At 61.1% G+C, this 11,644-nt stretch overlaps 3 protein-coding genes across 4 annotated transcripts; 1 reads left to right on the top strand and 2 right to left on the bottom strand.

Moving 5' to 3' along the window:
- Positions 1-4,097: 4,097 nt before the first annotated feature.
- On the bottom strand, positions 4,098-8,349 carry CHLRE_10g417750v5 (uncharacterized protein). The gene is made up of 8 exons (XM_043066411.1): positions 7,994-8,349; positions 7,684-7,772; positions 7,400-7,486; positions 7,152-7,276; positions 6,822-6,964; positions 6,394-6,494; positions 6,143-6,248; positions 4,098-5,803 (listed from the first exon to the last, which is right to left on the bottom strand). The coding sequence occupies exons 1-8, from the start codon at positions 8,133-8,135 to the stop codon at positions 5,481-5,483; spliced, it is 1,116 nt and encodes a 371-aa protein (XP_042919808.1). The 5' UTR covers positions 8,136-8,349; the 3' UTR covers positions 4,098-5,480.
- Positions 8,350-8,459: 110 nt separating this feature from the next.
- CHLRE_10g417741v5 (uncharacterized protein) lies at positions 8,460-9,115 on the top strand. Its single transcript, XM_043066410.1, has one exon. The coding sequence runs from the start codon at positions 8,574-8,576 to the stop codon at positions 8,832-8,834; it is 261 nt and encodes an 86-aa protein (XP_042919807.1). The 5' UTR covers positions 8,460-8,573; the 3' UTR covers positions 8,835-9,115.
- Positions 9,116-9,498: 383 nt separating this feature from the next.
- CHLRE_10g417730v5 (uncharacterized protein) lies at positions 9,499-11,589 on the bottom strand. 2 transcript variants are annotated; one of them, XM_043066409.1, is made up of 3 exons: positions 10,876-11,589; positions 10,568-10,656; positions 9,499-10,477 (listed from the first exon to the last, which is right to left on the bottom strand). In XM_043066409.1, the coding sequence occupies exon 3, from the start codon at positions 10,427-10,429 to the stop codon at positions 9,980-9,982; it is 450 nt and encodes a 149-aa protein (XP_042919806.1). In that variant the 5' UTR covers positions 10,430-10,477; positions 10,568-10,656; positions 10,876-11,589; the 3' UTR covers positions 9,499-9,979. The 2 variants fall into 2 exon arrangements, with proteins under 2 accessions (XP_042919806.1, XP_042919805.1); XM_043066408.1 differs by having other exon boundaries at positions 10,572-10,656.
- Positions 11,590-11,644: the final 55 nt, after the last annotated feature.

Below are 11,644 nucleotides of genomic sequence, written 5' to 3'. Positions count from 1 at the left end.
TTCGTATGCACTTCTATCACGCCCATCTGTCGGCTTAGGGCTAGCATGTCACTTGTACGTCCGGCGAGAGAGGCCCCGGATACGCAGCGCAAGTGTGGAGTGGGCCTCACATGAGTCACATCGGACCGATCGGACTGCCGTCGTAGCCCTTCGCTGTAGGGGGTTTAGTTACACCCGCTACTCGACGTCCCTCGCAGTGCTAGCTGGCCAGTGCTAGTCTTGCCTGCCGCTGAACACGCCGGGCCTCCTCGCGTCTACATATAAGCAGTCTGCTCGCTTGAGGTCACACATACTACATCAACAACGGTCTGTATTGCCCGGGCGCCCGGAAGGCTGGTGGGCATGTTCGCCTCCGGGCGCGCTCGTGGCCTGTTTGGTGGGTCGGTGGAGTTCGCTGGTGGGGCGGGTGGGGGGCGGTGTGCCCGTGGCGAGGTGTTATGGTGTGCTGGTGGTTAGGTCAAGTTCCGGCTCGGTTGGCTTGCCCCTTCCCCCGAAGGGGGAGGGGCAAAAGCCATTGCGGTCGCATCGAGCTCGCCGCGGGGGGCCCTCCCGGTTTTTCCAGTAACCGGTAAAGTGCACTTGGCACGCCCCGTTGCTCCAGCTAAAATGCGTGCTAAATGTAAGAAGCTATTCACTGTACTTGTGGCGACGCATAACTTTGCAAAAACGAATGAAATGGCGAGGAATTGGTGCAACGCACAAGTACCGATGCAGTGCTAGAGTCCAAGCGTGGTGTATGTTACGTTATTTGTAAAATTTAACGAGCAGGCGCCCGGCGATAGACGACGGAATCGGAGGCAATCGGAGGATCCGGCCCTCCGACACTTAAATCCTCGCGCGAAATACAGCGCCCCACTGATCTGATAAGCGCTTTTCATTCTTCATGCGCGAGAATGGCTGGTACTATGCTCGTAGCCCGCACAGTCACATACTCCCGCTCCCACGGCTGTGCCCCGATCCTGTCGCCACCCTCGGCCCCCTTCCGCCCGTGTCCCGCCCCCCCCCCCCGATAGGCGCCCCGTGCTGATCAGATCAGCGCTAAGACCATGACTACTGAATGCGAGATCATGGATGTGCCAATGCGTTGGTCTTCCTAGAGAATCGCTGTACATACCCCCTTGCACCACCCCTCCATTGGCTGGTAACTGCCCCCCCCCCCCATCTTACACCGCGGGCGGGGCGCCTGAGGGGGGAGGGGCAAGCCGGGGTACTGCGTAGCGGTAGGCGTTTCCCTTGTGGTGCCTCGGCACAGACGTTTCCAGACGTGGGCCTTCGGGCCAAGGCATTGCGCGTCTCTGACGCCAGCCACCGTCTGCGGACGAGAGAAAATGAGTGGTGCTTGCGTTTGATAGGGATGTCGGCAGACCTCTGGCCTGTCGCGCCGGCTGTCGCTTCACTTGTAATCTGCATCCCATGTAATGCCAATCTTGAGTATCAGCGGACAGTGCTTGTTGCTTTTTTCAAGCACGTTGAAACTCGGCGAGCGAGAAGCGACCTCGCGAGTCCATGGACATCTTGACTTTCGCGAGGTCGCGAGGTCGCAAGGAAAGCAGCCCTGTCACGCGGATTCCACAAAGGAAGAGTTGCCAACTTCAAACTTTCGCCTTTCGCACCCTTGTAGCCGTAGCACAGGCCAAACAATTCTGAAGTCCGCCCAACCTTGCCCGTGTTAGGGGTGTGGGCCGGCTCCCACACCCCTAACGCTTCATAATGGTTCAGAAAACTAGCACCCGTAAGGTGTCGCTGCGAAGCGTTTGCAAGGACGAGGCAACGCTCGCAGCAATTAGGTTCAAGGTGGATTTTGTGGCCACGCCCCTTCGGTACCGCCTGGGTCAGGCGGGGGCTCTGGTCCTTGGCTCACTCAGCCACTCACTCACCCGGCCACTCGCTCAGCAACGCACTCACTCACCCACCTTCACTCACCCACTCACCTTCACCCACTCACTCACTTACTTCGCAATTCAGGTCAGGCAGGGGCCCAAACCGGGCGCTGCTGCGTCTGCTGGTGGACAAGTACCATGACAAGACCCATGCAGCGGCGCCACTACTCACCATGCCTGACCGGCGCCAGTGCATACTTCCAGTACCATCTTACCCATTTACAGCAGCCAGACAGCCTTCGTGTCAGCCCGGCCGCAGCTAGGCAGCCACCCTGGTTTGTTTTCCGCGGCCGTCCTCAACTTGACAACCGCCTTGCCGCACCCTTCTTTCTGCCGTTCTCTTTCCTCCTGTCCTCGCATGTCCTCCTGGCTCACCGCGGATGCCTGGCTGCGTTCCAGGTGGGTTTATTTTGTGGGTTTCGCGTTGTCGCGAATGGCAGCCTAGTCGCGCGCGAGCTGGTACACGTCAGCCCTGCCCGGACCGGCAGTCTGCTTCACGCCAGTGTAACCATTTGGTGCGCCTGCTGTGGAGCCGCGTGGGGCTGTCTCATCTCGAAAGGTAACAAGCAACCGCAATTGCTGCTAACTCTAACTTCTTTCTTGCTGCTTGCTAGCCTGGAGCACTCGATGGCGTCTTGCATTTGCATTCACACTAGCTTTCATTTCTCTGAAGTACGCCCACCTGGTGGTCTACGTGGACGAGTACTACACCAGCCAGGTACGCTGTGATCTTCACAAAGCAATGCGCACAACGCTCAATGCACACGTACCTTACCTGGCCCAAACCTATCTCTGTGTCTGAGCAGGTGTGTGCGAAGTGCGGACGGCGCCTGCTTGGTAACGGGCAGCGCTGCCTGGAAGTTGTGATTCCGTTTGGTGGCTCGCGTGCCCGCGACGTCCAAGTGTGCCAGCACTGCGGGACTGTGTGAGTAAGTGGGATGGCAGGTTTGGGGCGGCAGGTCGGTTTGGAGATGATGACACGGGATGACACGGGATGACACAGGGCGGTTTGGAGATGATACGGGGTGACACACGGGATGACACACGCCCTGTTTGCATGTTGAACTGCAGGGCCGCGACGCCAACTCGGCTACAAACATGCGGCACGCGCTGATGGAGATGCTGCTTGGCAAACCGCGGCCTGCAGCCCTGCGACCTGCTGGCGGCGGTGGCGGTGCAGGGCCTGGCGGCGGCGGTGGCGGTGGCGGTGGCGGTGGCGGCGGTGCAGGGCCTGGAGACGGCGGTGGCGGCGGTGGTGGCACCGCGCCTACCGGCGGCAACAGCAGCGGCCACGGCGTTGGGCCCGGTGGTGGCGGCGGCACGGGCGGCCCTGGGCCCAGCGGCAGTGGCGGCGCGCATGTTCGGAGCAGAGGGGGCGGGCAAGGCCACGTGGAGGAGGACAGCGCGGCGCCGCCTTCAAAGCGGCGCCGGCGCGCAGGTTGAGACCTGCCGGTGTTGTCTGGTTAGCGACCTGTGCTGACGAGGATGGCGTAGCGGGCAGTCAGCTGCAGCGGCAAGGGTGTTGAGAGGTTTTCCTTGCTGTCTGGTTGGCCTGCTGCCTGCTGCACTAGTGCTTGATAGCTGGGCGCGACTGGGCACATATGGCGGGCGGTGCCTGTACAAACCGACCCCGGCTATGTCCGGGAGATGAGGCTAGTATCGGAACCTTCGGCCTCAGACGGAGGACGTGGCGTGGGCTCAGCCCACTTTTCCCTTGCGAGGGAGAGCCACCTTTTCTTGTCAAGCACGTTGATAACACGCTGATAGGCGTCACCAAGGGCGTCACTGTCCTCTACCGGGGCTACGTGCGCCTGCCAATTGTACGACATGTCTCTTGCTCGCGCCCCTCTCATATGCAGAATGCGGCAAGCCTCGTTAACCACTCATAATCTGCAATACACGCAGCTACAGCTGTTGGCGTCAAATCACGCCACGCAAACTAACCCCAGGGCTTGCATCTTCGGGAAGCGGCAAGAATTGCCCCCAACGTAGGCCCTCAGGCGAGAAAGATTGGGCATTTCCAAGGGTGCGTTCTCGCCGCGTTGGGCTGCGTACGGTGGCTACGGCCCCCTCATCTCGCCAACTACCCCTTTCCGGGGGGGGGGGCCAAACGCTAAAAACTTGGCATTTTGGGCCCCTGGATGCCGTGGGCGAGAACGTAGTTAGGGCCCTTCTCGCCAGCGGCGGCGGCCTACCCTGGGAAGACACAAGCCCTGTGTGGAACTCGGTGGGTAGCTTGACGACGGTGACACGGTCCGAGTCAATGATTGCAATGGGGTGTGCGTTGGGACAGGGTTAAGGCACGGGGTCAGGGGCATGTGGGTGTAGTCTCGTAGTGTGCAGCATATTCCCAGACCCTAGCATTCAACAATCAAGTTGCGACGGCAAGGCATGAGCGCGCGGCTGGTCGGACATGTCGAGGATAGGGTATCGAGGATAGGGTACTTCCGTATTTTCCCACTGGGTGCAGCCCTGAATCTTGTCCCATCTCGCGACCTGATAACTGAACACGCTCTGCGGTTCAAGCCAAAGTGACAGCTGCAGCGCGCAAAGAAACCGGGGCATCAATGCCAACCAACTCCAAGGCACTAGTGGTGAGCCTCACACCACACCTCCTCCACCAAACCCTGCTCAAGGTGCCATGCCATTCCCCTAAACTTTTTGATGCCCCTGAGAATGCACTCTCAAACGCTTAGGGCGCCTCCTTGTGTGGGCGCCGTGTGCAACCAAGCGGGTTCACGACTACAACCACAACGCACCCTGCCCCTAAAGCCAAAGCCAGGGAGACGACTGCAGCACCACACACGACCAGCGCTTGCTGATCACCTGGTGTTCCGTGGTTCCTTCAGCCCAGCACACCGTGTTATCGCGTCCACTCTAGTGTATTCTTCATGCGCAAGTCACAACGCCTTCTTCGATTGGGCACGCACCATGCTGCTCATGCACAAGTTGCTGTATCTTCAAATGCCAGTAGTTCCACAAGTGCTTGCCAAACTCCAAAATGACAAGCCAGGCGATAGTTCCCGTCAGCACAGGAAATGTGGGCTGCACGTTCAACCATCTGAGGCCATGAAAGTACATCGGGGAGCTCCCCATCAAACGCGGTAATCCTCACAGCGGTGATTAGCCCTGCGCCGCACGCGCACTTTCCAGCAGTGTGCCACATTTCTTACACCGTCGCAACAACATTCAACACAACCGCACCGCCGATACTTCCTGTGCGGCCTCGAGCGAAATTCCTTCATATCCTTTTTCATCCTAGCAAGATCTATTGACTGCGTCTCGGTCCTTTTGCAGCACCCCAACCTAGTCTTCAATGCCCACCCATACCCGCGCACAGGCTCCCCAAGGCTCCCCAAGGCCGGCTATGGGAGCATGCTAGCCCGTGCTTGCACGATCCCCAGCACCGACACGGCGTCCAGCACCGTGTGTTCCACATCAACGTTTGGCGATGTACGGCCGGCATAACCGCCCACACCCGTGATGACCTGCGCTGCTGTTGTGCAGCGGCAATCGCGGCACCCCGCTTCGTTGAGCGGCACACACGCCGCACCACTGACATGTCACTGGCGCCGGCCTTGGCGGGGCCCGTGCCACTCATTAAAGTGTTGTGGCGCGGACGGCAGACTCCGTGGGTGCTGTGGATGTTACAGGCGCCGTCGCGCCATTGACAGCCCCATGACCATTACCGTTGCCATGGCCGTGACCGTTCCCGATGCTTGCAGCCGCGGCTGAGCTGGCCGCGCCTGCTGCCGGCCTGCTGCTGGTTCGGCTGCTGGGCCCCACCGCCGCCGCTGCGCTGGACGCCAGCAGGCTGTGCCGCGCGCGCTCGTGAGCGGCGGCCATGGTGTCCCCAAAAGAGCCCAGGTCGAAGAAGTTGGCGCCGCTGCGGGGCGACTTGACCACCAGTATGTGGGACTCACCTGGGAGCGGGGGGGGCAAGTCAAAGAGAGAGGGAGGCGGCAGCACATGTGCTACGGGCTTGATGTACTCCGAACCCAGGCCAGGGAAGCACGGCATCTGGACGTGCGCGGCCAAGCTGTATTGCGGGTTCTCTTTCGATGCATACTTAGCCGCGGGCCCACACACAGCATGTCCTTTCCCCTGTTAACACAGCGTATCTCGGGCATCGTGCCTGTCCCTGCGCTGTGCACGCCCCGTCCCTCCAGATTGCCCAAACTGTCACCACTCTCTCCGTCACCCTTCACCCCTCACCATCAAGCCACATCACTCACACGCCACGTCGCTGTCCCCTTGCTCACCCGTAGCGGTCATATCATCAAAGCCACTGAACGGCGAGGAACGGTCAATCACGTGCACCAGACATGTCGGCGGCCGCAGAGGCGCGTTCCCGTCACCCGCCGCTAGCTGTTGACATGACGGTTGCAGAGGCGGCAGAGGGCGGCAAGGAACATTCAGTCGCAAAGCACTGCTTCTGTGAGCCAAGCGCGTCAAAACTTGCATGGTGCATTTGGGCGACGTTAGGTGCACATGTGCCCACGCTGCTACGCACCTGCTTGCTAATCTGTGCCCTCCGCCGGTCGCGCCACGCCTTGAGCCCCACACGGTCCACAACCCCGCCATCCTTAAAGGGCCCATGCCGTGACACGTGGCCTGCAGCAGAGCGGTGTAAGACTTGAATAAGAGTTGTGCGTCCATCAAGGCTCATACGACGAGGAGTTCGCAAGAAATGGATGTTTCATGGGTGAAGCAGTTCGAACGCTGGCTTGTTGCACGCTCCAACGGCACCAGCATGGTTGTGCCGCCCTGTCCACATCGCGGTTGCGTATACGTGCTTTTGGATTTCTAAATTTGAATCGAACGTGAACCATGTCGAGGCGTGCTTGGCTCGATACGCCGCAGGGGGCCGTTCCACTAACCGCACAGTCTGTGCATTGGCGCCTGTGCCTTGTCTGCCCTGGCCTGCCCCTGTCCACTTACCCGGCACGTCGACTGCCTGGAAGATGATTGGAATGGCCGCGCTGGCCGCTACCGCCTCAGGAAGTGGCCCACTGTCAATCAGGAGGTGCTCGCCCTCTGCCGTCACCACACCCACCGCGAACTCGCGCTGAAGATCCTCAAACCTGCCGGGCGTTGTATATGAGTGCTAAAGCTTGACATACGTGTATTTCACGTATATCACGAGCCACGACGGTTCATACACAGCACCCCGTCAGCACAGCAAACACGGGCCACGCGGGGGCACGTGGTGGCGCCGACCCGCCACAATCAGCGTTCCCCTCACCGACAAAGTGTGTCAGAGGCCCGCACCTGGGCGGTAGGAGGTCCCGTAGTCGCGAAATGACGCCGTCCAAGCTCAATGCCCCGCCCCGCCAGGGTGCAGCGGATGGCCGCAGCAGTGACGCGGGGGTCTGGTCCGACAAGTGTTTGGCCACCTGCAGGCATCAGCTGCCCCAGCTCAGCCAGCATTGTAAGCTTGCTGCAGAACCTGCCCCCTTAGCCTCTATGGGAGGCTCAAGGCCTCCAGCGCAAGCACTAGAAGGTAGGCAGGCGCTTACCTCCAGCGGTGAGTACCCGGCGCAATAGAGGCTGCCTACCAGCGCCCCCGCACTGGTCCCCATGACACCGCCAACCGGCACGCCCATCTGCAGTGACATCAGACACCGGAAAAGACGTTGGCACGTGACCAGCACGAGTAACAAACCGCTCGCCGTTTCACCGGTCGGGTGTCCAACAAATTGTGCGATGTCTTGCGTCAAGGGTTCTGACGCACGCAGCGATTATCCGCGGGGGGCCTGCACGTCACGGTAACACGCACGAAACACGCAACACTCGCGCCCACCTCCTCCACAGCTTGCAGAAAGCCAGCGTGCCCGGCAAAGGCCAGGAAGCCGCTGGAGAGGACGAGGTCGCACACCTCCGTCGAGGGGCCTGCGAATGTGTATTGTTCATCGTGTTATACCAGCAGGAAGGATGCGTGCGTGCCTGGCCACCCGTCCAGCGTTAGACTCGATCCATTGCGCGCCAGTCGCCAAGCGCTTTCACCAACGCAGCGCTGAGGTCCGCGGCCGGTGTAAGCAGCAGAGTCGAGCCTGGCGTATCACTACAAGCGCGGTCGGGCACCACTCGTCCGTATTTCGCGCGCGCCTCACCAGTCGACCGCTCGTGCGTTGTCCGGCCCCGAACGCCTGCCGCGCACGCCGCACGGGCTCGAATGCGCGTAGAGCTGTACGATGAGCTGCAGTGGCCCTGCCCCGGCCCGTTAAGGCGCTGGCCCGCGAGCAAGGACCGCATGGTCGCCCGGACCTGTGTAGCACCTAGTTCTTTGCACAAGTGGGCTTCCGCTGCAGCAAAACTTGAAGCCGTGCGCCACAGGATTGGATACAAAGGAACGAGAAGGTGCAAGGGAGCAAGTTCAACTGGCTCGATTTACTTTTGAATCGTCGGCTTGCAATATTGTCACACTGTTTGATTTCTAGTCAATAGGTCGTGCCTTACAGCTAAGGTTCGATAGGGCAATACAGCGGTTGCTTCCAGTTTGCGAGGAGGGTTTTGACCCTGCCGCGTCCCATGCACATCCAATCCTTCTAACCCGGGGCATGCCTACACCATCAACCGGCTCACATGGTCATTCTGGGCGACTAAGCTGGAGCCCGGGTCCCTTCCGACTACCATGAACCCAACAGAAGGATGGTATCCGCCGCCGCTCGTGTTCGGCGGTGAGGGGCGGTGATGCTGCAGGCAAGGCTGCAGGTGCTGTGCATGGCGGGATGTGACGTCAACTCCGCAACCAACATCCGGCACGCGCTGGTGGAGATGCTGCTGGGGCACAAGCGACCTGCATCGCTGCAGACTGGCGGCGGCAACGGCGGCGGGGGCAGCGGCAGCGGCGGCGGCGCGTGCGCGCATCTTGGTAGCGGAGGGGGCGCGAAAGGCCACGTGGAGGAGGAGAGCGCAGCGCCGCCCAAGAAGCGGCGCAAGCGCGCAGGCTGAGGAGCCGGCTGGCGGTGTCTAGGTAGCGGTCCGCGGTGGGGCTGGCAGGGCATGCGTAGCGGCATGACAAGTAGTGCGGCTGTTGACAACTGTGCTGCGTCTGGCTGCGGTTGGCTCTGCTGTGGCATCGCGACTGCTAGATAGGCACCTGGTTTGGCTGTGTGCCTGTGGAAACCGACTCCGGCTATGTCCGGGCGATGAGGTTGTTCGGCCTCAGACTGTGGAGGGGCTCAGCCCCTTTTCCCGTGACCGGGGAACACTTGTCCCAGAGCTGTCGAAAGGCAAAAGGCGCATGTCGAGTCTCTGCTTGTTACAGCACCTGCACTTGCCGGCACCCAGCCCCCCAGCACCCACAGGCGCAGCCCCAAACCTGCACCTGCACCTGCTGGTGTCCCCAGCCTCACGCGCAGGCGCAGCCCAAAAGTCAACCTGCTGCCACTCGCGGCCCAGGCTACCTCACTCGCGCAGGCCCGTTCTTCCCCGTCCTCCCCCGCACCGACCACTCTCCATTACTCCTCACTGTCGCTGTCGCTGTTGCCGCCGGCGGCGGCGGCGGTGCTGCGGCGGTGGGGTGGGGCTGGGGCTGCGACGGGTTTCCTAACAATCCAACCCCATGTACTCTTCACGCACAACAGGGTGGCTGCAAGCCCACCCGTATCATAAGCATGAAGCCCATTTACATGGAGCCCACCTGGAGGCCCTACGTGAGCGGTACTGACCGGGGCACCGGGCTAGCATGACCGGGCTAGCTTGACCGGCCCCATGATGATCTAGTCAGCACCCCGACCCGCCACACGAAGCTAAACTAAGTGATCTAAACTAAGGTATCCGTTACAAACGAGCATTCGTTTCCGTAAAGCATCGTCGACAAGATATCTTCCCTCGCATGGGAAAATTGGGCTGAGCCACACATAAAGTCTGAGGCCGCAAGCGTCTACATCATCTTCCGGACGAAGCCGGGGTCGGTTTGTACAGGCACGGCCCGCCGAAATGCGTCCAGCCACGTCCCGCTGTCAAGCAACAGCACAGCCAGCAATCAACCAAACAGCAGGAAATCCTCTAGCCACAACACTCCTCACTGCTGCGTGCGGCCTACCACATACTGTGCTGTGCTATGCAAGACCCTAACTAGACACCGGCCGGCCTCAACCTGCGCGCCGGCGCCGCTTCTTGAGCGGCGCCGCGCTCTCCTCCTCCACGTGGCCTTGCTCGCCCTCTCCGCTACGCACATGCACGCCGCAACTGCTGGGCCCAGGGCTGCCGCCGCCGCTGCTGCTGCTGCCGCCGCCGCCGCTGCTGCTGCTGCCGCCGCCGCTGTCGCTGCTGCCGCCGCCGCTGCCGCTGCCGCTGCTGCCGCCGCCGCTGCCGCTGCTGCCGCCGCCGCTGCTGCTGCTGCCGCCGCTGCTGCTGCTGCTGCTGCTGCTGCTGCTGCTGCTGCTGCTGCTGCTGCTGCTGCTGCTGCTGCTGCTGTTGCCGCCGCCGCCGCTACTGCCGCTGTTGCTGCTGCGGGTGGGGCCAGGCCCTCCACCACCACCATCGCCGCCGCCGCCACCACCGCGGCGCAGGGCCGCAGGCCGCGCTCTACCAAGCAGCATCTCCATCAGCGCGTGCCGCATGTTCGTCGCAGAGTTGGCGTCGCGGCCCTGTGATGCAACATTCAACCGAACGGCACCTGAGCCCGTCTGATACCTGACCCGGCCCCCCGAACCGGACTGAATCTGTGCCAGACTTACTTACACAGTCCCGCAGTGTTGGCACACTTGGACATCGCGGGCACGCGAGCCACCAAACGGCATCACCACTTGTAGACTGATGTTTGAACCTGCGTGCGGGGTATGAATGCGACATTACAAGGGGCGTGAATGCGACATGACAAGAAGGGACAGTCCGACCAAGCAAGGGTGCCCAGCAGCCAGGTCAGGAGGGAACCATCTCCGGCCCGAAGGGAAGCAAGGGGTATGCTGCCACATCCCTGCATCCCGTGCCTGCATCCTGCAGTAGTCCGTATTTTCACCCTATACTCTTGATCATCCGCCCTTACCGTCTAAATGCATCCGCCTCAGGCGCGGTCCCACCTTGGAACCGCTGCGACGCCTGACCGCAGCTGCAGCATATGCTGAAGAGTCAGATGGATACCCGCGTCGTGTGGTTGTGTGGCGTCGTGATGTGTGTCAGGGGTTCCCTGATGTGTGTACTAGAGGTATGAGTATGTGGCGCCCGTCAGTGCGTCAGCAAACCCCTCAGCTCTGAGGGCAATATGCATAAATGGGAGAATGTCCAGCATATACCGGGCGGCCCTTTGTCTGAGGAGCGCATGGCGCGGTCAGTCTGCGCGGGCGGGCGGGCTGGGTTACGCCGCCTTCCAGCAACGCCGCATTAGACGCGACCAGCTCATATCTCTTCGCTGAAGCCCTCGCATTCAGCTGTACTACGCCTGGGTAACTGCTGCTTGTCATTCTTCCGCCCTACTGCCGTCGTCGCATGCTGCGTCGCCTGGTCCACCACGCTCCGGTCCGATGTCTACGCGCAGCCAGACGACTTGGCTTGTGTTGCTGGTACGGCAACCTCATGCAGTTTGAAGCCTCCGTTTAATAATTCGCTTCTGGGTGCCGGGGACGCGGAACGGGAACCGGGTGACAGGGGCGGCAGGGGTGGGGGCCAGGACGACGCGTGTCGGTGACGTGCCGGGCGGGGCCGAATAATGAATACAACGAAGTAAAAGGATATTAGAAAATGGGTAGTTCAGAAAGCTAGATGATGCCGGCAGGTAAAACGAGCAGAGAGAGAGCAGCGGAATACAATTCGCCGGC

Source organism: Chlamydomonas reinhardtii, chromosome 10 (genome assembly GCF_000002595.2).
Source record: "Chlamydomonas reinhardtii strain CC-503 cw92 mt+ chromosome 10, whole genome shotgun sequence".
Taxonomy (NCBI): Eukaryota; Viridiplantae; Chlorophyta; class Chlorophyceae; order Chlamydomonadales; family Chlamydomonadaceae; genus Chlamydomonas; species Chlamydomonas reinhardtii.
This window is presented reverse-complemented; position numbering and strand designations above follow the sequence as displayed.

Coding starts and splice junctions, on each gene's coding strand:
- CHLRE_10g417750v5 (XM_043066411.1), bottom strand. CDS start 8,135: ATGCGGTCCTTGCTCGCGGGCCAGCGCCTTAACGGGCCGGGGCAGGGC. Junction 7,277..7,399: donor CCGGGTACTCACCGCTGGAG/GTAAGCGCCTGC, acceptor TGATGCCTGCAG/GTGGCCAAACACTTGTCGGA. Junction 6,249..6,393: donor GGGCACAGATTAGCAAGCAG/GTGCGTAGCAGC, acceptor TCATGTCAACAG/CTAGCGGCGGGTGACGGGAA.
- CHLRE_10g417741v5 (XM_043066410.1), top strand. CDS start 8,574: ATGCTGCAGGCAAGGCTGCAGGTGCTGTGCATGGCGGGATGTGACGTC.
- CHLRE_10g417730v5 (XM_043066409.1), bottom strand. CDS start 10,429: ATGCTGCTTGGTAGAGCGCGGCCTGCGGCCCTGCGCCGCGGTGGTGGC.